At 41.6% G+C, this 27,467-nt stretch overlaps 1 protein-coding gene across 2 annotated transcripts; it reads right to left on the bottom strand.

Moving 5' to 3' along the window:
- Positions 1–15,437: 15,437 nt before the first annotated feature.
- si:dkeyp-97a10.3 (serine/arginine repetitive matrix protein 1) lies at positions 15,438–27,146 on the bottom strand. Of its 2 annotated transcripts, XM_061050107.1 has the most exons (9): positions 27,055–27,146; positions 26,802–26,859; positions 23,348–23,695; positions 22,006–22,272; positions 20,602–20,889; positions 20,151–20,264; positions 19,877–19,932; positions 17,884–19,722; positions 15,438–17,486 (listed from the first exon to the last, which is right to left on the bottom strand). In XM_061050107.1, the coding sequence occupies exons 2-9, from the start codon at positions 26,839–26,841 to the stop codon at positions 17,457–17,459; spliced, it is 2,982 nt and encodes a 993-aa protein (XP_060906090.1). In that variant the 5' UTR covers positions 26,842–26,859; positions 27,055–27,146; the 3' UTR covers positions 15,438–17,456. The 2 variants fall into 2 exon arrangements, with proteins under 2 accessions (XP_060906090.1, XP_060906088.1); XM_061050105.1 differs by having other exon boundaries at positions 15,438–19,722.
- Positions 27,147–27,467: the final 321 nt, after the last annotated feature.

Below are 27,467 nucleotides of genomic sequence, written 5' to 3' on the forward strand. Positions count from 1 at the left end.
AACACACCACAGGAGTGAGGGACAGCATCAGCAGACCCACAACCCTGAGGTTTTTTTCAACATCTGGTAAACAAAGTCAGACGAATTTGATGCAACAGGAAGATATTCGTGAAAGAGCCCTCAAAATAAGAACAAGCTCAAGGCTGAGATGCACAGTGAAGCACAGAGAGAAACCTGCAGAGTAGCAGCCTGTGTGCTGACTGAAGCAGCAGCATAAGAATCATATATTATACAAGAGAGGTGGAGATAGATGAATGATGGGTCGATGTGTAAGGCCTCAAATATCAGAAACAGAAACAATACAGGTTTGTCTTCCCATCAAAGCAATACATCATGTATCAACGTTGACTTTTTGTTCTATATTACCTTGTTTTTAAAATGATCTTACTTCACCAAAACAGACGCAGTTTATTGTTCTTACAGATTTTTCCCTCTCAAGTATCCCACAGGATGAATAGAAAAGGGGGCAATAATGTTTTATGGAGCTGCTAACTATTAGAGAATTACATTAGCAGATACTTTTAAGAGTGTTTCCATGTTGCATGGAGTCTCTGAATATTCATCAAAAAGAAGATGGGAGGGCAGGAAATTGTTCTTGTACTTATAAACTTCTATAAAAAAATACCAAAAATCTATAAAAGTATTTCTCTCTGGCCCTCGACCTTGTGCTTTTAGGAAAAGGCCGCTGTGAAGTAGGGTAGTCACAATACCAGATTTTTTTCAACTTTGTTACGATTCTAGTAAAATGAATGTACTGATATCAATATACTTGTTTCCATGGCAACACATATCCAAGTCACAGGCACCCTATATTGTATCATTTCTTGTTTTTTGGGTTCCCAAAAAGTCAAGGAACTTCTGAACACATTGCTAAATAGCACCAATGCCTTGGCAACCATTTCAGCACCACAACGTTGCCAACTTAGCCGTGCAATTTAGACAGTACTCTCTCTCTCTCTCTCTCTCTCTCTCTCTTTCTCTCTCTCTTTCTCTTTCAGCAGCTTTCAATTACAAATATGACTGAAGATCAGAAGTTAATTTTGAAGCTTCTGTACCTTTTGATGTTATCCTTCTTTAAAGTAAGTGACAGTGTGTCACTCTAAAACACGTAGTAAAGAAAAGTCGTTTTGACAACTTCATTGTGGAGTTTAATCGACCTGGCTGTTTTGAAACGGCCAGGTCGATTAAGAGCACGAATCAGCATGAATCAGCATGAATCAGCAAGAATCATGGAGAGTATAAACAAAGCTGCTCTGAATACGAAGGGTGTGAAGTTGCTGCGGTAGATTTTTTTCACAGCCCTGGTGGTGTGCTTCCCCTTCTAGATTTATTGTAAATGGTGTAAATACAGATACACGTACAGCTTCCTAAGAAAGAGGAAAAACTGACCTACTTTTCAACATCACCTATACTTCTCCTATTTCTGAAAAAACAAGACCCAAAAACTTTCGTTTTGCATTATTTGCAGATCTGCTGCCATGTTGATAAAACAAAAAGTATTTTTGGTGTTCGAAATAAGCAGAATTTTGATTCTCAATAAAGGTCTATCAGTAATATCACCTTCAGGGAACTTATTTGTGTTGCTGCGACATTTGCAACTTTGGTTGTTTGTATTGTATTGTGTATGCTCATGTTTTACATGATCAGAATGTTTGCAAATAGTTTGAAAGCACAAACAGGATATAGACATGCACGGGAATGCACAGGGGACCCAGGGCAGTTGAGGGTCCAGTGTCTTTCTCAGTGGCACTTCAGCAGTGCTGAAGAACCTCTCCAGCTACCAGTCCCGATCCTGTTTGCTCTTTGCCTGAACTTGAACTGGTGACCCCAAGTCCCTAAAGCTTGAGCTACTGCCGCCCCCACAGCCACTTTAAACAGAACTAATGTTTTCCAAAAGCACCTCCCTGTATCTGCAGCATGGCACATAAATGTATAGTTCATTCACTCAAAATGTATATTTTCTCTTCGACTTTATTAAGAATGCATTTAAGTACCATGAAAACAAACAAACTTAATTTCTGGGAGACTGAGTTGGCTAAATTACACTGTTGAGACAGCTAAAGTCAATCCTTTCAGCGTGTTATGGTGGGCTAGTTTGAGCCAGTGGTTCCCAGTAAGACTTTGACTATGTACACACTGCCTTAATGCTAATACATATTTATTGCTTTGATCAGACTTCTTTGTTCATGGTCATGGCCTTTAACTGACCCCCACCAAAGAACAACAAACAAACAAAAGAATCACACACATCACGGTGTTTACAGAAGTAAACATGGTGGCCAGGGAAGTTAGCAAGGTTCACGGTTTCCTGTTGACATGTATGTGAAGTGTGCAAGCCAGCGAATCTATGAGCATATGACAGTGAGGAGGAGGACGAGGACAACGAGATCCCCCACTACCATGACTGCTACGCTGGTTTGAGTTCTAGCTTAAACCTGGCTTTAAGGCATTTACCATTTTGTTGCAAATGGTAAATGGACTTGAGCTTTTTCAACCTACACATTCACAGCCTGATTGCGGAGGCTGCTATGTAAAGGTTTCATCAGTATTGACTGATAAATTCATGGACACATTCATTCGCTGCCGACGACGACAAAGAAGCAGCCAGAGCAACTGGAGGTAACTGGAAGTGTCTTGCCCAAGGACACATCGGACATGTGACTGAAGGAGATGGGGATTGAACTTTCTAGTTATGAGACGACTGACTCACTTGAGTCACAGCTGCAGTTGTCACTGAGATCTTTGGTGCGCCTACAGACCCCAGGTTGGGAACTATTGTTCTGAGGCCACATTCAGGCATTTCTTCCAGCATGCTTTCAAACACATGGCAGCTACGATATAACCCCTCAAGTTCTGCTTTCACAGAAGTGTCAAACCCAAATAGTTACACGGTTTAACACCTCACTGTTCCTCCACTGACCACCTTCATGGCAGCTGTTTCTCATGTTTGTTTTCAATGGTTGCTAGTTACTCTCGCTCCTGCCAATCATGCCAGCCCAGAGCTGCGACTGGCTGTTAAAGCAAAGGTCTCATGGCAAGAAATCCTACATGTGGCTGATTTAGCGCCACATATGAAGGTGGTGCAAATCTGATTCGAAAAGTCAGATTCAATGAGACTTGTGATGTTTAAACTGGTCACTTTTGTTTTCAGTGGAAACGCAGACTTTAACTCATCATGAGATGATTGATAGGGATACGAAAAAAAAAAGTAGAAGTAAAGTTTTTTATACACAAATGTATTTATGTGATAAAAACAGCAGAAACTCTCTGACAGTCTGCAGTGATGACAAATTCCAGCCATAGACAGATTTCAGTGGTTACAGGTTGAATATGTTTGTGCAATTTCTAAGTTTTTAAGATCATCATGTTTTTTTTCTGTGCTAATGCTAATTAGTTTATAAGAGGTAGCTGAGGGTGTGACTTCATAAAGCTTGCAAGAGGGAAGTTTACAAGTTCCTTAAAGTGGTGGGAGTTCTTTGGTTTCATCAATTTTAATAAAGTAACATTTCTCACTGAGTTGCAAAAGAGTATTGAAGTAACAACACATGAAAATACGTGGGAGAGTTTTAATTTTACTGTAATGGGGAGTGCATGTCACACTAAATATTTCCCTGTGTGTCCAACTTTTCATTCCATTGATGTGAGGTCTAACAGGCTGAATCCATTACAGCATGTTGTTGACAATCAGCTGTAAATAACCAACACAATTTTCATTTAGCTTCATTTAGCCGGACACTGTAGGAACAGCAAGGCCTGCTAGCTCACACAGCTCATTTGTCCAATTTCACAGTTTATCCGAGCGACATCTTGCAGCAGCAGCAGACTCAGCTGCTTCTTATCAGCAAATTTGTTTTGGTCCAGAACAGAAGAGACAAACCGTTGTTTAACTCTGGAGCGTGCACAGACACAACAGGTAAGACACGACACACAAACAATGATTGCCAAGGAAAGCCTCTGTAAGACCTTGTGTGTTTGAAATAAATTGTTAATGGTGTTACATCAAGTAGATATCTCAGCAAGGCGGAGATTGCAGCTTTGTGCTTCACGGACTTGAGCGTCCCAGAAGCCTCCTCACTAATCCCTCTGTTAATACCCGGAGCATGAACCTATAAGCTTCCTTATATTTGTGGCGAAGGGGGGGAAAAAAATAACAACATAATTCTCCCGTCCTGACAGAAGAGTTCAGTGGCTGCTAAGCCCACATATTACTATGTGAAGAGTGACTTTGCACCCGAAAAAAAAAGCTGAACTCATTTCATTCCAACTGACACATTCATATAATGAAGCTTGTTATGTTGAAAAGATAATCTTCTTCATTTGGCTGCAGCATTATCAAGTACGACCTGAGTCTACAGAAGTATTGTAAGAGGGCAGAAATCTGTGCGAGCAATAGATTTTCAGCACACAAGTTCCCACCCAAACCAACTAAAACATTTTTATAATCACATCAATAACTTGTATTCATGATCAAAAGTGCTGAGCAGTTTACTCTCATTGCAAAGAACTAATATTCAGCCATTGACAGACATTGGGCTATATTTGTAGTTTTTATAGCTGATGCTTATTAATAACCTCTTTGAAGCAACTAGTACATAATAAACTGATATTAATCAATCTCGATCAATCTTTATTTGTGTAGCGCCAATTCATAAAAAAGGGTATCTCGAGACACTTAACCAATAGCAGTTAAAAGACCTTACTCATTGTTATGTTACCAAGACCCAACGTTAATCCATCATGAGCGCAGCACTTAACAACATTCAGCAAAGTTACAGTGGCAAGAAAAAACTTCCCTTTGAGAGATGGAAATGTTGGGCAAAACCAGACTCATGATGAATAGCCATCTACCAAGACTGCGCTGGGCTTGAAAAATGGGATGGGGGGGGATGTTTCATAGCAACAGGCTGTCCCCACCAATGATCCAGAAGAACCTATACGAGACATGAGAGCTCAGGAACCACCAGGAAAATGTAACAACATAGGATTCACTTATTCGGCATAGCATCAATTTTATGCGCAGGTTTTAAATTAGAAAGAAAAAAAAACATACTCACATCAAAAGAAAAAACACTCACAACAATTAAAGTCCAAACTATAATCACCAAGAAAAGTAACTACAGTAAGGATTTACAAAATGCTTCAGCTGCGAGCACCAACTAGAATAAGATAAGCAGATTCATCTTGTTTTGCTGTGGAAACAACCACTGCAGCCACAAGCTAATGCTAGCCCTCAGCAAAAAGCATTTCAGTTTTGGCTAATTTAAGCTGAAAAAGCTAACTTACATTATAATGCAGCTTTTTCTGGCAGTCTTCTCCATCCTCCTTAAAGACCTTATTTTCCCTTAATCTGTGGGCAACACACAACACCTTCACCATGTTAGCATCCTCATTGTTTGAATTAGCCACCTGGGAGCGCTTACCCTCAAATCTATCGATAACGAATGCTCAGCTGTTTAGCATGAATTCATTGTATTTTCACTGAATTGACTCAAGTGCTGAGTACATTCATATTTGTAGTTAGTTATGAAACAGGCTGTTATTGATATTGATGCATCTTTATGAGCTACAATAGCAAAATAGACAGTGAGTGAGGAGATTGATTTCTGAATTTATACTTTGAATGCTTGTGAATAATGCTGCATCCTTTAAAACAGCTAAACTCATGGTGAGTGGTATGTTTGATTGTTTAAAGGACACGATCAGCAAAGAGATAAGACGACTGCTTTGTCTACACGGGGCACCTGAAGTGACATAAACTGAAAGTTCCTCATAGGAGCTTTGGTAACGTTTTACTTCTTATTTTCTTTTAATCTCTTAATTCAGATGTATTAATGTAGTCGTACAATAACTTCCCTTGTCACATTTATGATGGGCCCATGTCGGCGTAGTTTGTTTAATAAGGGGGAAACACTATTTCTCCTTTAATGGTAACTTCTGGTAAAGATAGAAGATTTGTTTATGTTTAACTTTTGATCAGTGTGACATTTAAACCTTTGCTGATCCTGGGAACAAGGCCAAGTCACACACCTGTTCAATGAGTCCCAGTCTCTGCTGTTTTTATTGGGTTGTCTGGTGCTGCTGGGAACTCTGCGAGTGGTTGTAAAAAAACAAAGCTAATATAATGTCTGCTGAATGTTGGGGTGTGTTCAGAGATCATAGTCTTAATGTTTGAGGTTTCTAACGAATAACCCCGGCGTCATTTGTCCTTTATTATGAGCCTGAATATGATGAATATGCACAACAGGAAACAGCCTGGTGTTTGTTTACGTGGCTTGATGAGCTCCGCTTTGCACCCCCCAATCTATTATGTTGCCTTTATAATGAAAAAAAAAGCCTCTATTGTTTCTCCTCTTTTAGTTAACTATAAGATCCTTAGTTAACAATATTTTAGTTCTGGCTTTCAATCAAAAGCTGTTTCACTTAGTCTGCTATGATTCAATGTGTTGAATACAAAATTCTTTCAGTGAGTTCAGAGCAACAACAAAAAAAGGCATTTTGTGGCCGCAGAAGGAGATAAATAAACCGAGCTGATCTGACAGAAAGTCTCGCTGTTGAGACGCCGCTGATCCGCAGACCACGAGCTCTGATCCTGGAGATAAAAAATGTCTTGAATGATCAAAAAGCAAAGCACTTAAAATGCATCTCATTTAGGAGCAGCAGAGAGTTAAATCAATGGTTTTGTCAAACAGTGGGTGATTGCGGGATAAAAGGAGACCCCGATTGGGCTAGAATTACAAATGGGAGGGATCTCATTCTTGGAGGTCGATGAAACTTGAAAGTCAAACTCGTGATTGTAGCGTAAAATTGCTTAATGAATGTGCAAAGAAAAACCAACACATTTTAATCTCTTTGTGGCAAGATTGAAAAGAGAGCAGGGTATCCGCTGTGCTTGGATGTTCAGGTGAGATTAAATTTTAATGATCGCCAAAGGAAACATTTATGAACGTTTAGAAGAGAGGTCAGCCAACAACCCCATATCAACACTTCTCCAAAATAAGAAGCTTAAAACTTAGAATTGCAGATCTCTTTTCCCCCTCTAACAAGAGATTATAAAAAGGAATTTACTGGAATAGTAACCTTAATTAAAGAGTTTCGTACATAGTTTTTAAAAAAAAATGTTTTATTGTTGTTTCACTGAGATACAGAACCCTACGTTAAAACAATCAGCATCCTTTTCTAACTCGTTATTTTCTCTTCATTATTTTGTTGGGGGGGAATGAACTCTGACACTTTAAAAGATAACTTTATTCAGAATCTTGCAGGTGTCCTGGAATGGGATGGGGGGGGGGAGGTGTGTTGATTGCAGATCCAATGCAGATGAGCAGAGTGAAGAGGACAGAGTGGAAGGGGGGAGGAGACAAGAAAGCAGAACAGCAACTCAGAACTCTTTAAAATAAAACTAACACACCTCATGCAAACTGATGTCAGGGAGCAGGTGCTGTGACAGAAAGTAGTATTAAAAATATATACACCTAATATACAAAGTCAGGGTTTGTGTGGACTGCAATTTTTATTGGCTGTTTATGTGTTCTGATCGACTCTTCGGTTTACGATGCTATTTATTAGTTTCTAACTGTGCAGAACTTCACTGAGTACTTCAAGTCTTTTACCGTTCTTCATCCTGCCATGAAACAAAACAAGCAATGAGGACAGTATAAATCTGAACAACACCCAGGTGTTCTTTTATCATAATCAAACAGGATTTCAAAAATGTCTTCTTGTTGGCCAAACCTTTCTCAATAGGCAGTTTCTAAATAAGTAATGAAGAACATCTCCCTGATTCCAATCCAAACACTGACAGTTTGGACTGTTTGTCTTCATCTGAATGCCACATTTCTTTGGATTTCATCCTGTATTTATCGTCTGCGGCCGTGTGTCTTTTCAATGTTTGTCGGCCATAGTTACTGTTTGCAAAGTAAACAGTGCATTGCTTCAGCTCACTGTCTGCGGTCAACAAACCTTTGCCGGGCGATGCATGCAACCTGTGGCCCTCAGTTCTCAGTTCTCAGTTCTCAACAGTGGTTGAGCCACTTGGCGTGACAAACACTTTGAAGTAAAAATATTCAATATTCCCTCTCTAGCCTCTGGCTTCAAATCTCATGCATTAGAGATAAATGATTTACTACTCTTTGGTGGAAACATCCTCAGATAATATTTATAGAAAGACCCACAAAGGACTTTGTTTCTTTAAATTGTTGAGTGATGTGTTTGTTATGCAGTGGTGGACATTAACAAAGTACATTTATATAGTACTGTACTCAGGTACATTTTTTGAGTGTCTGAACTTTACCTGAGTTTTAGGTGTCAAGAGGCTTAAAACCCGCCTCAGCTCCAGCTCTCAACCTGTCGTTAGGTTGACTGAAAGTTAGGCTGAGACAGAATTTCCAACATGGTGGCTGCCGCCAATGAGCCTCCAGAGCCCCGTGCTGCAACAGATGTGTGACGTCACTCAGGCTTGAAAATACAAATACAGAAATGTGATGTGAAGCTGAACTAGTCAAAGAGAAAGCTGTCTGTTCGTGCAGCGTCATAATGCTCATCCACACAGGTTTAGAAAATGTGAAAAAGGAGACGAGAGCAGATTTAAATTAATAAGATGAGGAATCCTAAATGAAAGTATTCAAATGGAAATATTAGTACTAACAGTAAAAACAAAAATCTGTTTTAGAAGTTATACACATGATATATATACATATATACATGAAGTCTCAGAGAATAAATGATCTTTATAAATGTGATTTATTTGAAATCCTTGACACTGTGGAATAAAAGATGAATCAAAAGATTAATTTTACAGTGTGTGAGCTTTGAAGTACTTTTGCCTATTCAGCTTTTTCTTTGGAGGTATATTAACAGCTGATTGGACAAACAGCACCTTTTTTTATGTCAGCAGAAATGTCATTTCCTTAAGAAGACCTTCAACGTCCCTTGGAAAACATTTTGCTTATCAAAAGCTGTTCACAAATAAATGATAGTGAGCAATTGGATAAGAGAACCCGGCCTAAAAAAAAAAAAAAAGAAGGTAAATGTCACCGTTTACTCCCCCGGAAGGCGAGCTCAATGTGAGGTCACGACGCAGCGCAGTCACATTCTGTAGGGCAGGGATACGTGAAGGCTCGCAGGGACATCATTTGCAACATAAAGGCTAAAATAAGCAAAGACATTTTGGTGCTCAAAAGGTCTGCAACCAACGCTTGTTTTCATCATCCAAAAATACAGGTTAGCAGAGCTGGAAGTTATGTTTAAGAATAACTAACTCAGGGGTTAATTTACTCCAGGTCGGACCTGTGGCACCTGTCCTGCATGTCGTGCTCTCTCCCCGATTTATCCACTGTCCTATCTCTAAAATAAAGGCATAAAAAGCCCAAAAATCAAACTGACTCAAGTTTGACAAATGTAAATCCTACCATTAAAGGCCTGGTAATTATATAAATAATTAAAGTAATGACAATTTTAGCCAGTTTATAACAAGAGAGTGTGTCGATTGACTTTTGTTTGTTTGTAAGCACATATTATATAGGCCTATCTTCTGGTGATGCACTGATGATACTTTTTGCATTGTTGTATCCATTTATTGTCTATTATGTTTCCTGCCTGTTTTGTTGTTCCCTTTTAGTCGGTTTGTTGGTTTTTATGATTGTTTGCTATTAAAATGTTCTCGTAAAAATCAATCAAGAATAAATTATGAAAAAAAAAAAAAAAATTAAAGTAATGAATAGATTCTCAAATTTTAAGTGATGAGCAAATATTTGTTGGCAGAAATACAGACCACCCTCTTCTCTCTCGCACCAGCTCGTAAATTGAACTGTCATATCACATCATCAAAAGTAGCAGAAGAAACATAGCAGAGGGGCTGTCAAATGACTATTTTTCAGGATATTCATATGAAACTAAAAGTTGTAGGTGTTCAAACACTTTAAATAACTTACAGTGGTAAAAAAAAAAAAAATCACTTTTAGGAGACGTAAGCCTCATTCACTTATGCTTAAAACTCCTTCATCAGGGTGAGCTGCACGTGTGAACAGCTGAATTTTTCACCCCCAATATGTATTTAACAATTGTTCAGAGGTTTTTTTTTTTTTTTTTTTCAGAAAATACTCCAGGAGTTTGACGATGCAAATAAATCTGACTTTACATTCTTGCGATCAGAAATGTTTAACAAGTTTCCAAAAAGTGAGATTAATTCACTTGTGTTGACAAATCTGTCAGTCACATCCACTCTCAATACCTTTCAGTGGGTTTTAAAGATATATTTAGAATTTAAAAGTTTTCAGGCTGAGCTGTGGCGCGCTAAAAGTAGGGCAACACACCAACGGCAAAAAATACACATAAGCACATGGGGGCCATATACTGCTCTGTAATAAGGATGTAAACTAGAGCCTGACCCATACAATCCACTGATAACAGGTCTCTGATATCTGTTTTGGCGGCGACAGAGGAAATGTATACAGTACAGCGTGTGAAACGAGCATGTGAGGTATAGTTAAGAAGTGGTGGCATCATTACTGCTCAGCAGACTCCAGAGTTTACAGGGCTTTACAGCATGTGAGCCGGCAGCTGTTTAACACCCTGCCTTCAGCACATACGCACTATGTCATGTCTGTTTGATAAGAACACGTGAGGCATCCCTGCTGCTTCTGATTTGGTCAGACTTTTTTTTAAAAACACGAGACAGAACTTTTTTCCAAATGTCTCTGAAATCTGTGATGTGAATTAGAGCAAATGACTCATTTTGATTGTTTGTAATCTTCTTTGCAGTCACCAGAAAGTATGTAGGTGAGATCAACCCGCCGAGAATGGAATCCTGTTGTGTCAAATATCAGCCACGCTATTAGCAGAGTGTAGCCTTTGTCCAGCAGGGTATTTACAGTAACACATACAGCCTTATGATAAAAGGTATGTGCGTCTTCTCTGCAGGCATGGCATGCAGGGCAGTAAAGCGGACTGCTTCTTTAATCATCTTCCTGATGCCACAAACAGCAGCAGACCTCACACTGACACTCTCAAAGGAGCACCGACAGGCCGAGCTGCACTCTTTCATTCCCTCCCATAATTATCTGCACACAACTTACAGTGTTCATCGAAACATCTTTCTGCAGCCTAGATTCATCACCTGATCCCTGTCAACCTGTGTTTGGTAAGCGGGTCTATTTGTATCTCTTTTGTCTACCTTAAAGGTAAATGTGTTGAAGGGTCTGCTGGATTCTGTTCTGTGCATGCATTCTACACAGCCATAGGTTTTGAATCGAGAAATTGCAAGAATAACGAGTGGAAAGTAGAACATTTTTAGCAGCACAACTCAGGAGTTCTGTTTCCACAGTCTTGTTAAGCCAGTTGTAACCACTAGATTATGGTGTCAAACTTAGTTCTGCCCATAGATTGTATGGAAGACGTGTGCATATCTGCTTTGTTGTCAGCCAGTGATTAGTGTGCTGTGGATTTTCAGCGACGCAATGTTGGTTTTGAAGTTTAAAGTGACTATTTTTGGGGCCAGAGGGGGGGAGCAAGAGGTTGACAAACACTAGTTATCACAACTATACTGTCTATCCCCAAAGGCTAATTCATTAGCTGGCTGATTAAACAGTTAAAAACAGTGTTCGTCACGATGAGTTTCTATTTGTGCTGGTAGCTGACTGAAGTTGTCTATTTGTTAAACGGAAGAAGCTGTTAAGTGAAGCAATGTTGTCCTTTACATAATTGGTGAATTGATGCATCCATGCCCCTAATTATACATCAATTCAAGCCTTAATATAATTTAAAGAATCTTTTGCATATTACAATAAGCCAGTGCCTGTACAGTTGTCATAAACAATGAGACAAGTTAAAGAGACTGAAGAAAGCTGCAGTCAAGCTTACCGCTGCTGTAAAGCCGGGCATTTTGGGGGTCTATGGGGACACTTGACTGACTTCGAGAGCTAGACAAAAGTGGCCATTACAGGTACTGCAGTTTTTACACTTCACTTTACTGCCTCATGGTGCGGACACACTGCATAAAAACAGTTCGCCCAGCTCTGCTGCTCAATAGTTTTTCTTGAACTGAAGAGTCTTTTCAATAAAAACTCTATAAGGTATGTTTACCTAACCGTATACAGAATATCATATATACAGAGTATATATATTTTTTTTACAGATTTCTCCCTCATTATCTAATTCATACAAAGAAAAAGTGTTGCCACCAGACTGGTTTGCACTGCGAGGTACCCAGCATGCTTTGCAAGTAGCTCACAGCATGGACCAGGCTCGCATCAAGGACCATGACGTCTCCTTTTCTACCTCCTCATGTCAAAATCATCCACACATCCCAGACCTGTTGGAGTGGAATTCTGGCGCCTACATGACCCGTTCTTCTGATTGGCTCGTTCTTAAAGTCCCTCGAGCTTTCGCTAAACTCGGTAAATCTGCATTTTCTTTTGATGCCTGAATTTCATGGAACGCCCTCCAACAAACATTAAGGATCGGAGTTCTTCCCTCTATTGCAGAGATAGGGAGTTTTATTTCTAGACACTTTGTTTGAAAATGTAACAGTTTTTAATGGATCTCAGTGGTTTCTGTAAGCAATTTGAAGTGTTTGTTGTTGTTTTTGCTTGTTTTATTGTGCTTGTGATCTCGACGGCATTGGAAATGAGGGAAACCTCAGCGTCCTTTTCGAGAATAAATAAAGGTTTGAAATGAAATGAAGCAAGTGGGGGGCATGAACTCGTACAAACAGGGAGCTTGTACAACAAAAGGCCTGAACACCATTTTATTTAAAGTTCACTCCTCTCTAGGTTCTTTCTTTTTCTGTTCTTGGCTCATTTTCTCTGTATCTTTAATGACTCGTACATCTGCTCTCTTTTATACAATCATCTTTCTTTTTTCTGCTGAGTGCGGCTTTTTAACTCTAACACATTGCTTAATTATAAGAAGAGCCATCAGAGCTGCAGTTTGGAGAAAAGGGTGCTTCCTGTGAACTTCTCACAGATGAAGACAGATGAGTGGTCCTGTTGGTGGCATCCTGTTTGTAGTTTCACTTGTTACCGCGAAACCTCTGCTTCCTTTAAAATACCTTGTAGGTGTGAAGTTGAGTGCCAATACGTATATATGCGGATGTGAAATGCACAATGTCATTTCACTGCAGTCCACTGTGGACCCACATTAGCAGTACACACTGAATCATTTTTTTTTACATTGTTGTATTTCAATGCCACAAAGGAAAATAAAGAAAAAGACTTTAAATGCTACATTGATACGAAAAATAACCTCAGGTTTGTTCCAGATTTATTTGACAGAGAAATCCAGTGAAGGAGTCTGTCTGAAATAAAAGAGAAAGCATGGTAACGATATGAAACACAACATGATACGCTCCATTGAAACAACTAAAGATTACAATAAAACTGAAACTCTTTGAAGTGATGGTGTTTGATATGTTTCCCTGAAGGCAGCGGCTCACCTTTTAGCATCTACAAACAGGCTCGTGACAACAGGGGATTTCCTTGTTGTTGCACACGGATATATGGTTGTTGTTTTTTTCTTCCCTGTGTCTGTTTTTTATTTGCATGCGTTGGACTACAGAGAAATGATTACATTGCCTATGGCTGGTTATTTTAAAAAAACAGCACATGCCATCAAAGTTGCACAGATGGTGAAGGCCTTGAAGAGAGAAAAAAAAAATGGTGGCGAGTGATCAATAGATAACCTCAGAAGGCCTCTCACATGGCTCCCCCTGGTGGGATGACGAGGACTGTGGCAGTTTCAGAGTATGATTTGCATTTAACACACTTGCATGTAGAGCGGTTTACTGTTACCGAACTGTTGGGGATTCACTGTCCTGCTCAAGGACATTTTGACTGCAGAGATGGCTGGCACAGACTGCAGCTATAAACTCAGGGTCATGCTGTCACTCTCGAAAATGTTGCAGCGGTTTTTTTTTTTGCAGCAGCCTGTGTGCACAGTTTAATCATACAGTTTGTTTCATTCGTACACATCTGAGAATCCTATTCATGTGACATTTCACTAAAGGAGGTCGGTGCACACAGGCAGAGGTTTGGGGTCTTGCTCAAGGACACTTTGACAGGGACGGACACATGGATCTCAGAGGACCTACCAGTTCATTACAATGACGATATGGACTTATGAGGACTATCATGCCTGACCTCTTTCTTTTCCCTCGGCGGTGGAGACATATAGCCACCACTGCAGTGAACAAAAGAAAGGCGGCATCATGAATTTTTATTCACTTAGTTAAGCAATAGAGCTAAACTCCGTCTGGAACCCTGTATATGTTATTTCAAACTATAAATGCAAAATAAGAAAAATATGCAAGCCTGCTGAGATGGACTGAATTTATATTAAAATTGGATTAGGATTATATTGGCCATTTTGCGGTATTAAGTTTTTCTGTGAAAATCGAATGCATTCTCCGGAGGAAAATCAACATTTTCTCCCTGCACACTTGAGTCAGGAAAGCTCTCCGCTGCAGTTTGACGCACAGCGAAACGAGCATTCATCAATGCAAAAAAAAAAAAAAAAAGCCCTATTTGCACACACGCACTTGAGTTATGTTTGAGTTTAATTTATGCCTCCAAAGGGATGCGTAAACAATTACAATTACTTGCGGCAGTCACAGTAAATCACGTTAAATCAGTATACTAAAACAACACGGGCGGATTTACATGCAAATTGGCCCCGAGAAGGTGGCCACATCAGCGTTTGAGGTTTACGGTGTTGTGTACAGAGTGTGGCAATTTAAGTTGTTTAGGCCGTAAACAAAACACTTCACTCCATAGACAGCAGGAGCAGTAAAGAATAAAAAGTGCTGCTTTTCTAAAAACCGCTCCAAACTTTTCATAAATCACAGCGTTCATGTGTAACTGCAACGCAATGCCATAACCTTTTCTAGCACCAGGTACTCAAATGCACTCCATCTCCACTCATTACAGTGCTAGACGAGCGTGAAGTGTCTCCAATAGTGAGCAGCAGGACTGTTCATCAGAGGTGACGTACAAGTGGGAGCAGGGGATTGGGAGACTGATGAAGCTGTGATCCAAACACACGCTCCGCAACTCCACAACAAGCCCAAGGAACAGATTCATCTGACGAGAATCAACAGCAGCACCCGGTGTACACATGCGCCATGCATAATTAGCACTAAAGACACAGTGTGCAGGAATATATGCTCAGACTGCAAACAGCTCTGCGATTGAGGGCAGCAGCAGAATAAATAGGTGCTTCTGTTGGTTTGTTGTCAACAGGCATGAAGAGGGATTTAAATCTGAAAATCAAAGGATCTTCATGTTTGGAAAGATGTGTTTACTTTGAATGTAGAGGCCAAACTTAGTCAGGATTGTTGCAATCTGAAGTGGAAAGTCTATTCAGGTGACGCACTGTCGCTGTGATAGCAAAAACGCAGACAATGAGCAAAGTCATTGTAGACCCAGGTTAGAAGCAGACACAGATAATTATATGAAATATTGTATTGCTGATAAAAAGAGACCCTTGAAAGTTGAAACAATTGTTAAAGTCCAAACGATGTACAAATCCTTCCTGAGGAGCAAAACTACAACACAGTGCTTAATGCTTATAGCACCTCACATGAATAATGCACATCTGAACAAACTTATAACAGGCATTTATTTTCCCCAAAAAATGGCAATGTTTTTAAAGCGGTACAGTACAACCAATGCTCCAGATGTTTGGTGGGAGCTGGAAAATGTGTTGGCACTGATTTATGCTTTTTTTCAAAAATATATGGCTAGAATGACTGAAAACTTTTCTTTGTTTTTCTTGATGTCAACAAGAACACATCAGCATATTTTTACTTCCATACATGGTTTGCAGGAAGTAGCCAGTGTGTTCCTCTAAAGACACAAATTGAAAAAAAAAAAGCAAGTTGTACATTTCTGTAACAGTGTATTGTAGTGTTTAGAAAATGTAACTCACACTGCAATAAAAAGTGAAAATGGTCTCAAACAAATGCAAAGGAGGATGAAGACACATTTGGTTCCCTTGTAAGAATTGACTGCAGATGAATAAAGTATATGTGTGACTTTAATAAACTACCTTGGCCATGTGTATGGTCATGAAATGTAGCCCAGTTTAAGTATGTTTCATAATTATTTACATATTTAAGTTTATGGACAACAATGGAGTGCAATGGCTGGATAGGATATATCACCTTTTGGCAGCAAAGACAAAGCCTCTTAGTAAGATCAAGTCACTGTAAGCTTTGGTCTTGTAATGGGATTTGTTTGAAATGGAAACTGTAGAAATGATCATCACATCACCACATGAATTTGGCCAAACGTGTTCATTAATTATAAAACAGATTTAAAATGATGCAACATGAATAACCCAATTCAGAAAAACTCCCCTGAGATAAAAAAAAATAAAATAAAAAAATCCCACAAACATTATAAACCATTAAAACATAATGTGCAAAATGAATAATGACATTGCCCCGTACTTGGGTCTGTGACACAGTGCAGACAGTAAATTGTTCCTCTCTGCTTTTTCAGCAGAATGCGTGGCAGCTCAGGTCTTTGTGCTGACCTCATTCATGCGCGGGTGTGATTATTTTCCAAGTCGTTTAAGTCACATAAAAGCATTTAATTAATAAGCGCCCATCCATTCGTGGGATCCCCTTCATAGTTAGCTGAGCATTACTTCTCAGCGCCACTGAGGCGAATCCCCTTAATTGAGTGGTGTCATGAGAGGCATCTGTAAACAGCAGGCACAAAATAAATAGTACCATGTCCATGAGGACCGCCCCTACGGCTAATTTCTTCTTTCATAATTGTCAATGTTCCCGGTGGGGGGTGGGGGGGGTGGGGATAGAATGAGTCCCCTCTCATTTAGTCTCTGTCACTATTAGATTTTCTTAAGTGTTAGATACTCAGATATATTCATGTGAGCACCTCAAGTGCATTTTGTCAAGGTGGTGTTGTTTAGTTTTCATGATGAATGGCGGAGCGGATGTGAGCTTGGTCAAGAGCTATGGATCACTGAGCTTGTCTTCTCTGAGCAGCCTCCTGGCAAAGTTTGATGCATGACCTGTGCCGTGCAAGTCAAAATAGAACAATACATGTGGGTCTAGGCTGCCCTGTGTGTGTGTGTGTGTGTTTAGAGAGAGGATGTAGCCTGGGGAGTGTTTTATATAAATATCTATCAGCATCATAAATTTAATTTAGAACATTTTTACAAAGGCCCAGTTCTTTAAGATAATTTGTCTTTTCTTTTTAAGGAAGAAAGCCTGTTTCCCAAAATAGTTTCATTCCATCATCCCCACAGGAGACATTTTCATTTCTTTTATACAGAAATCTGACTTTAGTACTTAGATACCATGCCATGACAGCTATTTTAAGTGCAGAACCTTGTGCAGTCAGTCTTGCTTGGTGGTATATTGGATCACGTCTGTCAGCTGTTTGTTTGTGTCACAGGATGTGGGACAGTCGCGGAGTGTAGTCTGCTGACATCTGTCATCATCCCGGTCTCCCTCTGTGAGCCTGTTGCTGGAAAGACACAACAAGCCCTTCATTGCCAACATGTCATGCAGAGGAAGAGGCTGAACCTCTCACACACGATGCTTCTTTGAAAGAAAGAAAAAAAAAAAAAACGCCACTGTGTCACAAACACTCAAGGCTAAATAGATTTTTATGGCAACGAGATGACTGTCAATCGTGAAAATGTAGGATCCAAGTGCTGTCAAGCTATCCCCAAAAAATAAAAACCATAGACAAACGCAGACACTGGTGAGGAGACGGTGAAGGTGGAAGCGTGGAAATGTGCAAGACATGACAGACATTAAGTGCACTTCTAAGAGAGAAAAATGTGCTGGAAATCTTTCAAATCAATACACGTGGCGTCCTTTAGCTACACTTTTAATCCTTCAAACTGTGTCTCCCTCACCTGTCGTGGGTGGGTTGGGTGTCCATGGTGCCCGTGGATGTGTGCATGCTTGTGTGCTCCAGCGTGGTGATGATGGTTCCCGGACATCGTGGCGTGATGGTGCCGCGCATTGTGACGCTGCTGCTCATGCCGATGTCTTTGAGCCACGGGTATGTTGACAGGAGGTTTGGGGGGCTGGGGGCCTATAGCTGGAGATGTGTGCTGGGTGTGTTTCTTGGGCATTGTTTGGAATTGAGTGAGGGGGATCACAGGTGGAGGAATCGGCGCAGTAGGGACCTGCGTCTGTGGTCCGGGGTGTAGCAGGGCGGCCTGGGTTTGTTGTCTCCGGTTCTCAAATGTCTGAGCCCTCTGAGTGTGGGCAGTAAGTGCAGCCTGGGTGAGGATACTTTGGGCAGGAGGGTTCAGGTTTGGAGCGGTGCCTCCTTGGCGAGGTGGGTTGGCTGCTTGTATGACAGGCTGCGTCTGCGTGCCCAGACCTCGCATTGTTTGTTGGAGCGGTTCTGCTCTGTACTGCGGGGCCATGTGTGCCTGTGGAAGGTGATTAGGATCAGCCAAAGCTCTTGTATCTGCACCGTGCAGAGCTGCGAGTCCCTGTTGTGTCATCAGTCCTTGTGACACAGCAGAGCGGCCCAAAGCGGGCTTCTGGTTCATGAGAGGGATAGCCTGGGGGTTATTGCTGCCGGTGGCTTCCTGCCTGGGGGCCGTCTGGCTACTGAGAGATGCTCTGATGTCTCGCTGAGCACCCTCCCTTTGAGTGCGGGGGCTCCTCGGTGTGTGGCGAGCGGTCTCAAGCTGTGTTGCGCTGCGAGAGTCTGGCCCTCGCAGATCAGCTGAACGGCTGCGTGTTTGTCTGGCTGCTGATGCGGCATCTTGTCCGCGGGGAGGGGTCCGACTCCGAGGTCTCGGCTGAGATCTGTTCCGTGTTCTTGCCTCTGGAATGGGAGGGTGGTAGGTGTAGTCTGTAGAGTCAGGGGAGGTCTGTCCTCTTCGAAGGCTTGGATAGGCCGGCGTCCCTCGGAGGCGATCCCACGGCATCTGTGTCTGTGAGGAGGAGCTGACAGAGGGATCATGGGTACCCGAGACTCTAGCAGACCTGTGTTGAGGCTCTGGCGCCTGCGTGTATGTCTGTGTGTTTGCATTTCGCTGAGAAGCGCTGTTACTGTTAACGTGTGTGAATCCAGTTGGTATAAGTGCAGGCTGATCCTGCTGACCTGTGTTCAGCCGCGGGTCACTCAGAAATGACCGCCCGCTTTCCACTCTAGGATTTAAAAGCACTCTTTCTATTAAGCCTTGTTCCATTTGTGTAGCGTTATTATTGGCTGCATTTGTAACAGGAACTGAGGTGTCTGGCTGAGTCTGCTGGTTGTTGGTTGGGTATGAGTTAACGTTGACATGAATGGTCGGCACTTGTGCGTTGTTGTTCTGCTGGGCGTTTTGGGGCGGCGTGTTCAGGTTGACGTGGACGGCCGGCTGCTGGGCGCCGCCCTGTATGACAACGTTTGGATTCTGCTGCTGCTGCTGCTGCTGCGTGTTCGGGTGCGCGCTTATATTTTGAGCATCGGCGCGCGTGAATGCCGGGTTGTCGAATCCATTGTGTTGGAATGAATCACTGTTCTGAATAGAATTGTGTCGGAGTCTATTTGTGTCTGTGCGTCCATTGTGTCGGTGTGTGTTGGAGTTTTGCAGCCTGTTGAGCTCCAGTGTCTGTGGGTTGCTGTGGTTTTCGCGCGCGTCCGCGTAGAGTCGGTCAGGGCGGCGTGCGCGTGTGTTTGTGTAGTAGAGGGGGGGTTGGGGACCTTGGCCCAAATCCCTTGCATTATTAGGTTGTGGATCTGGAGGCTTTAATGGGACAAGATGAAAAATGAGGGAAGAGAGAGGAGAGACAGGAAGAGAAGGATGAAGTGAGAGGGTTAATTTGTGAAATGCACCAACACATGGACAAGATAAACACAAAATCAATAGTGAATCATGTGAAAACTTTACTGCGGCTTACTACAGGCCTGGGATTTGGGTTGGACTTCGGCACAAGCACAGTTTCCCTTTGCTGCTCTGTAATAGAAATAACAAAAACAATTTATCACTATAGCACAAGATAACATGCTTGGGCTCTTATGTAGAGCTTAAATGGACAATGGGATAATTAAAAAGCCAATCAAGTTTCCCTTGGGATAAATAAAGTTATATCTTATCTTTCTAAAGTGTGTGACTCAACAAAACATACAATGAATGGACAAACAAAATGTCCATGACGGCACACACGGACTTACCCCTCCTCCTTCGCAAGAGATAGACAATGAGCCAGATGAGGAGCGCGATGATTAATATCAGCAGCAAACAGCCAATCACAATCCCCACCACTTCTCCAACATCGAGACATATGTCTGAAAGAGAAAGACTGGTGTCAAAAGGGGGGGGGGGGGCAATTAATATAGATAATGAGTCTGGAGCAGAGACAGACGAACGATAGAGGAGGGAGGGGATGATTCTTAAAAACGATGATAGAGTAAAAACCGAAAGAGAGAGAGAGAGAGATACAAATAAAAGGAGAAGAGAGAGTGTGTGTGAATGTCACTGGATGACTTTGACCACGTTCCCACTAGATCAATCTCCCCGGATACTTTGTCTCTCTCCTGTCGTGAAGACGGATACAGGGAGAGAGTCCAAAACCAACCGTCATCATAATCAGTCACAGAGAGGTCGGCATCCTCCATAACTCACCTACGATGGTCAGTACTGTGCTCTGCTCGGACGTGGCCGCCGAGATGCTGTTCCTGGCCGTGCAAACGTAGCGGCCGCTCTCGTCGGTCGAGAAGGTCTGAATCCTGAGCACCCCGCTGTCCGGCTGATCGGCTGCAACAGTCTGTCCATCACGTTGCCATGTGAACAGGGCAGGGGGCAGCGAGTCGGACAAGCAGGTGAGACGCGCCGTCTGCCCGACCAGCACATCTCCTGTCCCAACACAGTCTTTAGGGCTCTCCTTGGTCAGCACGGGGGTGTCAGGGCCATCTGGTTCGGTAAAGATAAGAGGACGCTGATGTCAGAATGGAAAACATTTGATCAACAAGCACAACAAAATCTGTATCCCAAAAAAAAAAGCGGATTCTAAAGCTCATATTATGAATTCAGCCAAAGGGTTTATCTGTTTGACAATATCAGGTTTAAATCATCTCATCCGGTCAAACCATTTTGAAAGGCCCCCTGATCTCGTCAGCTTAATGCTCAGGTGGAGCTCTGCTATGTCTGGTTAAAAAGTTAAACCTAAATCACACCAACGGCCACGTTTTTGATGAACATGTGTCTCAACACGTCATGGTAACAGAAGAGCTTGAGGGGCAGTGTGCATTAAAAATCATTCACAGAGGGTGAAGAAAATACTGACTAATAAGAAGACACTTAAATTTACTACAGGCTGCTCGTTCAAGACAGTCCAGTGTGGGTTTGAGTTAGTCTACTCTATTTTTTAATACACTGCTATCACTTTTATTAAAAAGATCCTAAACCTGAACTTAAAGCTACGACATATACAAAAGTACAGCTGCTTCATGAAAGGTATTTTGACAGGGGGGGGGGGGAAGTCTACTGTTTGCTAACTACCTGTATTCTCTATTGGTTACAGCAACACATTACAAAATCCTGCCTAGAAAAAAGTACAGCACACATCCCCCTGTAAACCACAAACACTCTTTGTGGATGTCACTGGTGTAAAGACTAAGTTCGATCAAACCCAGTATTTATCTAATTAGCCGGAGAAAGCGAGAATTAAACAATCCCTGGTATGACTGTATCCAGGATTCATGCTTTTGAATACATTCAATTACATTTGTAGAAGAGCTTACACTTTTGGCAGTCATACATCCAGCAGATTCTGCCAATAACTACCAATGATGTCATTGTGCCATTGGGTAATTGACTGTGTTTGGATAGCACTGTTTGAGCCTCTCGCATCGGAAATATGGACGTGATCAAGTCTAAGCTAGAAGCAGCACAATAAGCTTATAGAAAGATGTCCACTGCAAATGAAGTCTTATTCAGCCTACTGTACGGTGGATAATAGATAAGCTAGTGCTGTTTGCAGGGGCTGGAGCAGATTAGCTGCCACTTGTCTTGATCAGTGTAACTCACAGTAGACAGTGAGGCTCCGTGTGGCCGTTTGGGCGCTGACAAGGTTGCTGACAGTACACGTGTACTCCCCAGTATCCCCCCGCCTGGCAGGGTTGATGACCAGAGAGCCGTCTGTGATGGTGATCCGGGAGTCAGCGGTGATGGTTTCCCCCCCTTTCCCCCACTGGAATGTACTTTCTGTCCCAGTAGTCTGCGTACACCGCAGAGACACATTTCTTCCTTCCACTGCTACCGAGGGAATCTGCAGACTCACCCCGGTCACTGGATCTACAGAGAGACAAAAAAAAAAAAACGGCTTTAGCAAAAGGCAGAGTTGCAGAGAAAAGGTCTGTGACAGCGCTAATCCTCTGGAGAATGAGAGTGAGAGATAAAAGTTGGAGTGACAGAACAATAGAGGGCAGTTTTTATGATTCCGTTGAGGATAATTTGTTGTAATCAAAGCAAGTGAGCGCTGAGAAGGGACTGGATTTCAGATAGAGGCACAGATGGTGAGTAAGGGGGCAGACGGTGTGAGTGGTAGCCGAGATGCCTCTTGGCGGGCCGCCCAAGTCAAATAATTGCAGAGGTAGAGGATGGGGGCGTGAGGAGAGAGGCGGATGTGACTAAGATAGGACCTCAGTGGGAACCAAAACATTTAAGCACAAAACCAAAATGGCTCTAATCACTTGTATTTTTTTTAACTCTTTCCTGTGACTCAGAAGAATTTGTATTTTAGGATTTTAGGCTGTGAGATAGGAGTGGGAGGTTGAGAGCCATGCTCGATGACGCGGATATTCCATGATATAAACTAGCTGTTGTCAGTTTGGAGGATGTGACCTTTTGAGCAACAATAGAATAGTGCTTCTAACAATTTGGTCACCCTTGAACGCCATTATTGTCGTTGTAAGAGGGATGAGAAAGACGGAGCGTAATCCCTCAAGTGTGGGCTACACATAAAGAGACACACTCAGCTGCTCAGGCTCCATTACATCGCTGAATATAAACAGATGCAGAAACTGTATGTACTGTATGTGATGCGTTTTTCAGACTACTTCAAAATCAAACATGTAAGAGCATGAGAGCTGCATTTCAAATTAGTTTTAATCAGCATAAAGCCTTGAGCCTGCAGCTCCATCCCCTCCTCCTTTTTTTCCATTAATTTTCCCTCGCCTACGATGGGTCACTAATTTCATTACACCTCCCAGACTAATTCTCTCACTCCCCAAATCCTCCCTCTCCTCGCTTTACTCCCTTCTGTTCCTCCTTAACATTATCACCTCCCTTAAAACCTCCCTCTCTTGCACACTTCACCACCTCTCCCCTCCTTCCCCACTCTCATCCTCCTTTTCTTCTCACTTCTTACCAAACACCCGCAGTTGTACGGATCTGGAGTTAGCAACTAGTCCTGCTGTGTCCAAGGGATCCACCTCCACCGTGTAGTTCCCGGCGTCGCGGAGCTGGGCCCCTCCAATTCTCAGCTGGGTGGCAGTGATGGTGACCCGACCCTGGAACTGGGCCACCGTGTTAATCGTCGGGTTCCCTCCGGCCCACAGTCCCAGAGTGACTCCCTGGTACGCCCATATCACTGATAGGACGTCGGGCACAGTCACAACTGTGAACACGATCTCAGTGCCAGATTGGACCAGAACCGGGGACGTCTGGAACTGGATCTGGACAGGGTTTTGAGCCACAACGTTGACAGTGTGGAGGACTAGACGGGACAGAAACAGAGAGAGAATCAGGGATGGACAGAAACTTAGTACACCCAGTCAAGTACAATTTGAGGTCAACTTGGAGCTAGATGTTTATTTTTTTTAAGCGGTCTAAATGACAAAACAATTTTTGAATGATATGAATTGTTTGAGAAATATATTTAAAGTGATGGGAGTCACACTGACTCCATCTATGTAAAACCTTGTTCTTGTACATCCCATGACTGAATCCTCTTAGTCTAATTATAGCAAAGTGGGGATAAGATTTATATGATAAGACATCATTTAGGGGTTTTCTATTGTTAAGGTCTAATTTGTCACACTTGTCTTAGATCAAGACAATTTAAAGACTCCAACCCTGACAGACATAAACACACCGGCAAATAATGTGGCATGAACCGATGCTCAGTAGCCGATGTTTATTTGTTGTGCCAAATCAATTTCATTCTTGCGTCTAGTACACTCAAGTACTGATTAAGAGAATTGGATTTTTTATTGGGCAGAGAAAGTCACCTGTTGAACAAACTGACTTGATTCTATTGTCAAAAATGAGAGAAAATGGTGGCATTGTGGGAGTCGTACACCAAAAGAAGTCATGAACAGACATCGGAATCGAATCAGCAGTCGGATAAATTTCAAACATTGGCCCTGATTTTCCCAATAGGTGCATCTCTAATCTATTTTAATGCCTTTGAGTTGTAAGAGTTCCTGAATACAATAGACATCGAGCTTCTCTAGCGATTATTTTTAAATGAATGTGTGGGACATTTTACTTAAGCGAAGGATGTAAGAAACTTCTTTCACAAGTGCAGAGAACAAAATCTATAAACACACACAGAGGGTAAGAAGCCATTAGTAAGGTCCACACTCTTTCTCCCTCGTATACTCCACGCCATGTTTCTTGGACTGGAAAGGATCCCAAGTTAAACATCTATTTTGTGTTTTTGTGAACCTGAAGATTCAGTGTTGTAAATGCAATTTTCCTAAACAATCGTATGAAGAACCATTGATTTTTCACATTCAGGCATTTAAATGCTGTATGCAGTTTGTCTATTTGTAGTCTGTATGTAAATGAAGACGGGGGAAAGGTTCTGTTTTTGTTTTTGTCTGCCAGTCCTCCCTCTTGTCTGTGTGACTTTTTTGTGTGTGTGTGTGTGTGGTATTACAGTTTCAAACAAAGAAAACCCAGGCTGAATTTTCAATATTCTTGTGCCGGCACATAAAGCGACCACACAAGAACTCTCTGGCCAATAAATTACAGTGAATCAAATCAATATGGTCCTGATCAGTCTCGCTGGACTGCTTTTACACAGTTTTCACCGGGGAGCGGAGTATAAAATGACAGGAGCCGACAGTGAGATGGATTACATTTAGGCTCTCAGGACAAGGGTTTCAGTGCCTGATTAAAAATATCAATAGCTGTTTTTCTTTTTCTGCAGAGACAGAAAGAGGCATGAGTCAGAAATGAGTAACACCGAGGAGTGACGCAGCACAGTATCGATGCCTTCATGAGCCGATTACCACAACACAAGCGCATTACAAATAAACAGTGATATGAGTGTAAGAGTCAAGATTAGACATGCACCGATTGGGATAATCATGGCCGATGGCGATACCGATGTTTGAAATAATAATTAAGCCGATTGCCGATCCAATACCGATGTTTGTTTCATGACTTCTTTTAGTTTACGACTCCTACAACATTTTCTCTCATGTTTGAAAACAAGTCAGAGTTTGTCCAACAGGTGACTTCATCCGCCCAATAGACAAACATGTTCTCTGAATCAGCAGTTAGGTGAACTAGATGTCAACATTAATTGATTTGGCACAGCAAATAAACAGTGGCTGCTGACATCAGTGCATGCCACATTATTTGCCGATATGCCGATGTCTGTCAGCAAGGCCAAGGATACTGATGTTGAACCAATGCAATGCATCTCTACAACCATGCAGTGGAATTGCATAACTAGCTTGCAACACAAGTAAAGGAAGGAATTAGAAATTGTTGAAAAGTTTGAAATGCTGGAAGTTCTTGAAAATCTTCCAAACAACGAGGCAGTTTCTGTTGATTTGTCATTTATAGTGAATGTAGCTGTGATTGATGTTGTTTGTACTTTAATTAATAAGCTGATTGTGCTAATTGTTTTGTCACAATGTAAACTGCGGATCCCATGAAGAGCTACTTCTAGCTTAAGCTGGAGATAAAGGAGACCCCAAATAAACAAACAAACCATGTGAAATACCAGGTCATTTCTAAAAGTTTTAGAAAGTGTACACACCGAATAATACACACCGTTTCAATTATGTTTGGGGTATGAAAAGCAGAATGACTCATTCACAATAAACTACAAGCACCCACTTTGTTGATGTCTCATGTCCTCTAATGTGTGCTTTAGTGATTTTAGAAACTAATATATGTCTAGCACAGATGAATAACAGAAATCAGGCTTAAGATAAACAGAAAATATATATTTTTAAACATATAGAGTATTATCAGACTTGTGTGTAAAATTTAGCATTTTGTGTTTTCTAGTGCAGAGGTTTTTAATTCTCCTGTAAGTTAATTAAATGTGTTTTTTCCATTTTCATTATTTTGTATTAGATAACCTCCACTAATTATTATAACGAGCCTGTTTAATGTCAAATTACCATAAACAATAGCCAAGTATCGGTATAAAAGGTAGGCCTATTGTTTATGCATGAATGACACATTTTCCTGCCATCACTGCATTAACAAAAACTGCCCATCCCTATATGCAAAACACTAAACGGCAAACGGACAAATATTTAAAAAAAACATTACTCCCTGTCAGTCTGCGTCAGACCGGGAGCTCACATGTAGGAGCCTGGGAGGAGTCCGTGAAGGCACCACCTCTCTCAGCAGTCATAGCACAGATGGGAATGCAGTCTCGCAGGTTTAAGACGAGCGATCTGCTTGAAATGCAATTGTTTTAAAAACGTGCCCGGCATACCGCTGCGCCTCTTCCCTGACCTGTTTTATTTCCCACAGAACAGACTCGACTGAAAACCTGCTTTTGTTTGAACTGTTTGAACGCAGCTGTCGGGGCAGCAGGAGAGAAACTGTCAGTACAAATAGTTTTTTACCTGCCAGCAACAGGCTGATAAGGAGCAGAGGGTGTCTCATGTCGTCAGTCAGGCCAGTCTGTGGAGAAATTAAACTCTTTTATATGGAAAGAAAAACGTGTGTTACATCATTACATTTTTTTTTTTTTTACATTTTCAAAGTAGTATCTAAAACACAGGCTGTACAGAAGCTACATTATCTTATCACTGTGCTGACCGTATTGTAGGCTAGCTGACAAAACAGACGTCAAAAAAAACAAAACAGGAGGCTTACCAAAGTATTTTCCTTCTGCCTTCATGTTCATTTTTTGTTGGAATAATCCTCCCTATGGGTTCGTGTTTGTTGACTAATGCATCCACTTCCTGTTTCTCCACAATTACCTGTCAAGGACGCACCTGTTCTCTTAAAGGGACAGCATCCCTTTTGTCTGCAACACTGGAGACTAATATTTACAGTCTATGAGACTAACAGGTGGTGGAAAGTGCGAGGTAAACCTACACACGTATACATTTAAGCTTAAGACGCTTTTTAATCATTACTGTAAGCCTACATTAATACTTAAATTCAGATTCAGATGTTAGCAAACATGAATAAGCCTACTTTGGATTTTACACAATAAAATGATTCATGTAGATTTTACTCTCCTTAAATTCACTCAACCTTGACCAGCTTCAGCATTATGTTGC

Source organism: Labrus mixtus, chromosome 11 (assembly GCF_963584025.1).
Source record: "Labrus mixtus chromosome 11, fLabMix1.1, whole genome shotgun sequence".
Lineage (NCBI taxonomy): Eukaryota > Metazoa > Chordata > Actinopteri > Labriformes > Labridae > Labrus > Labrus mixtus.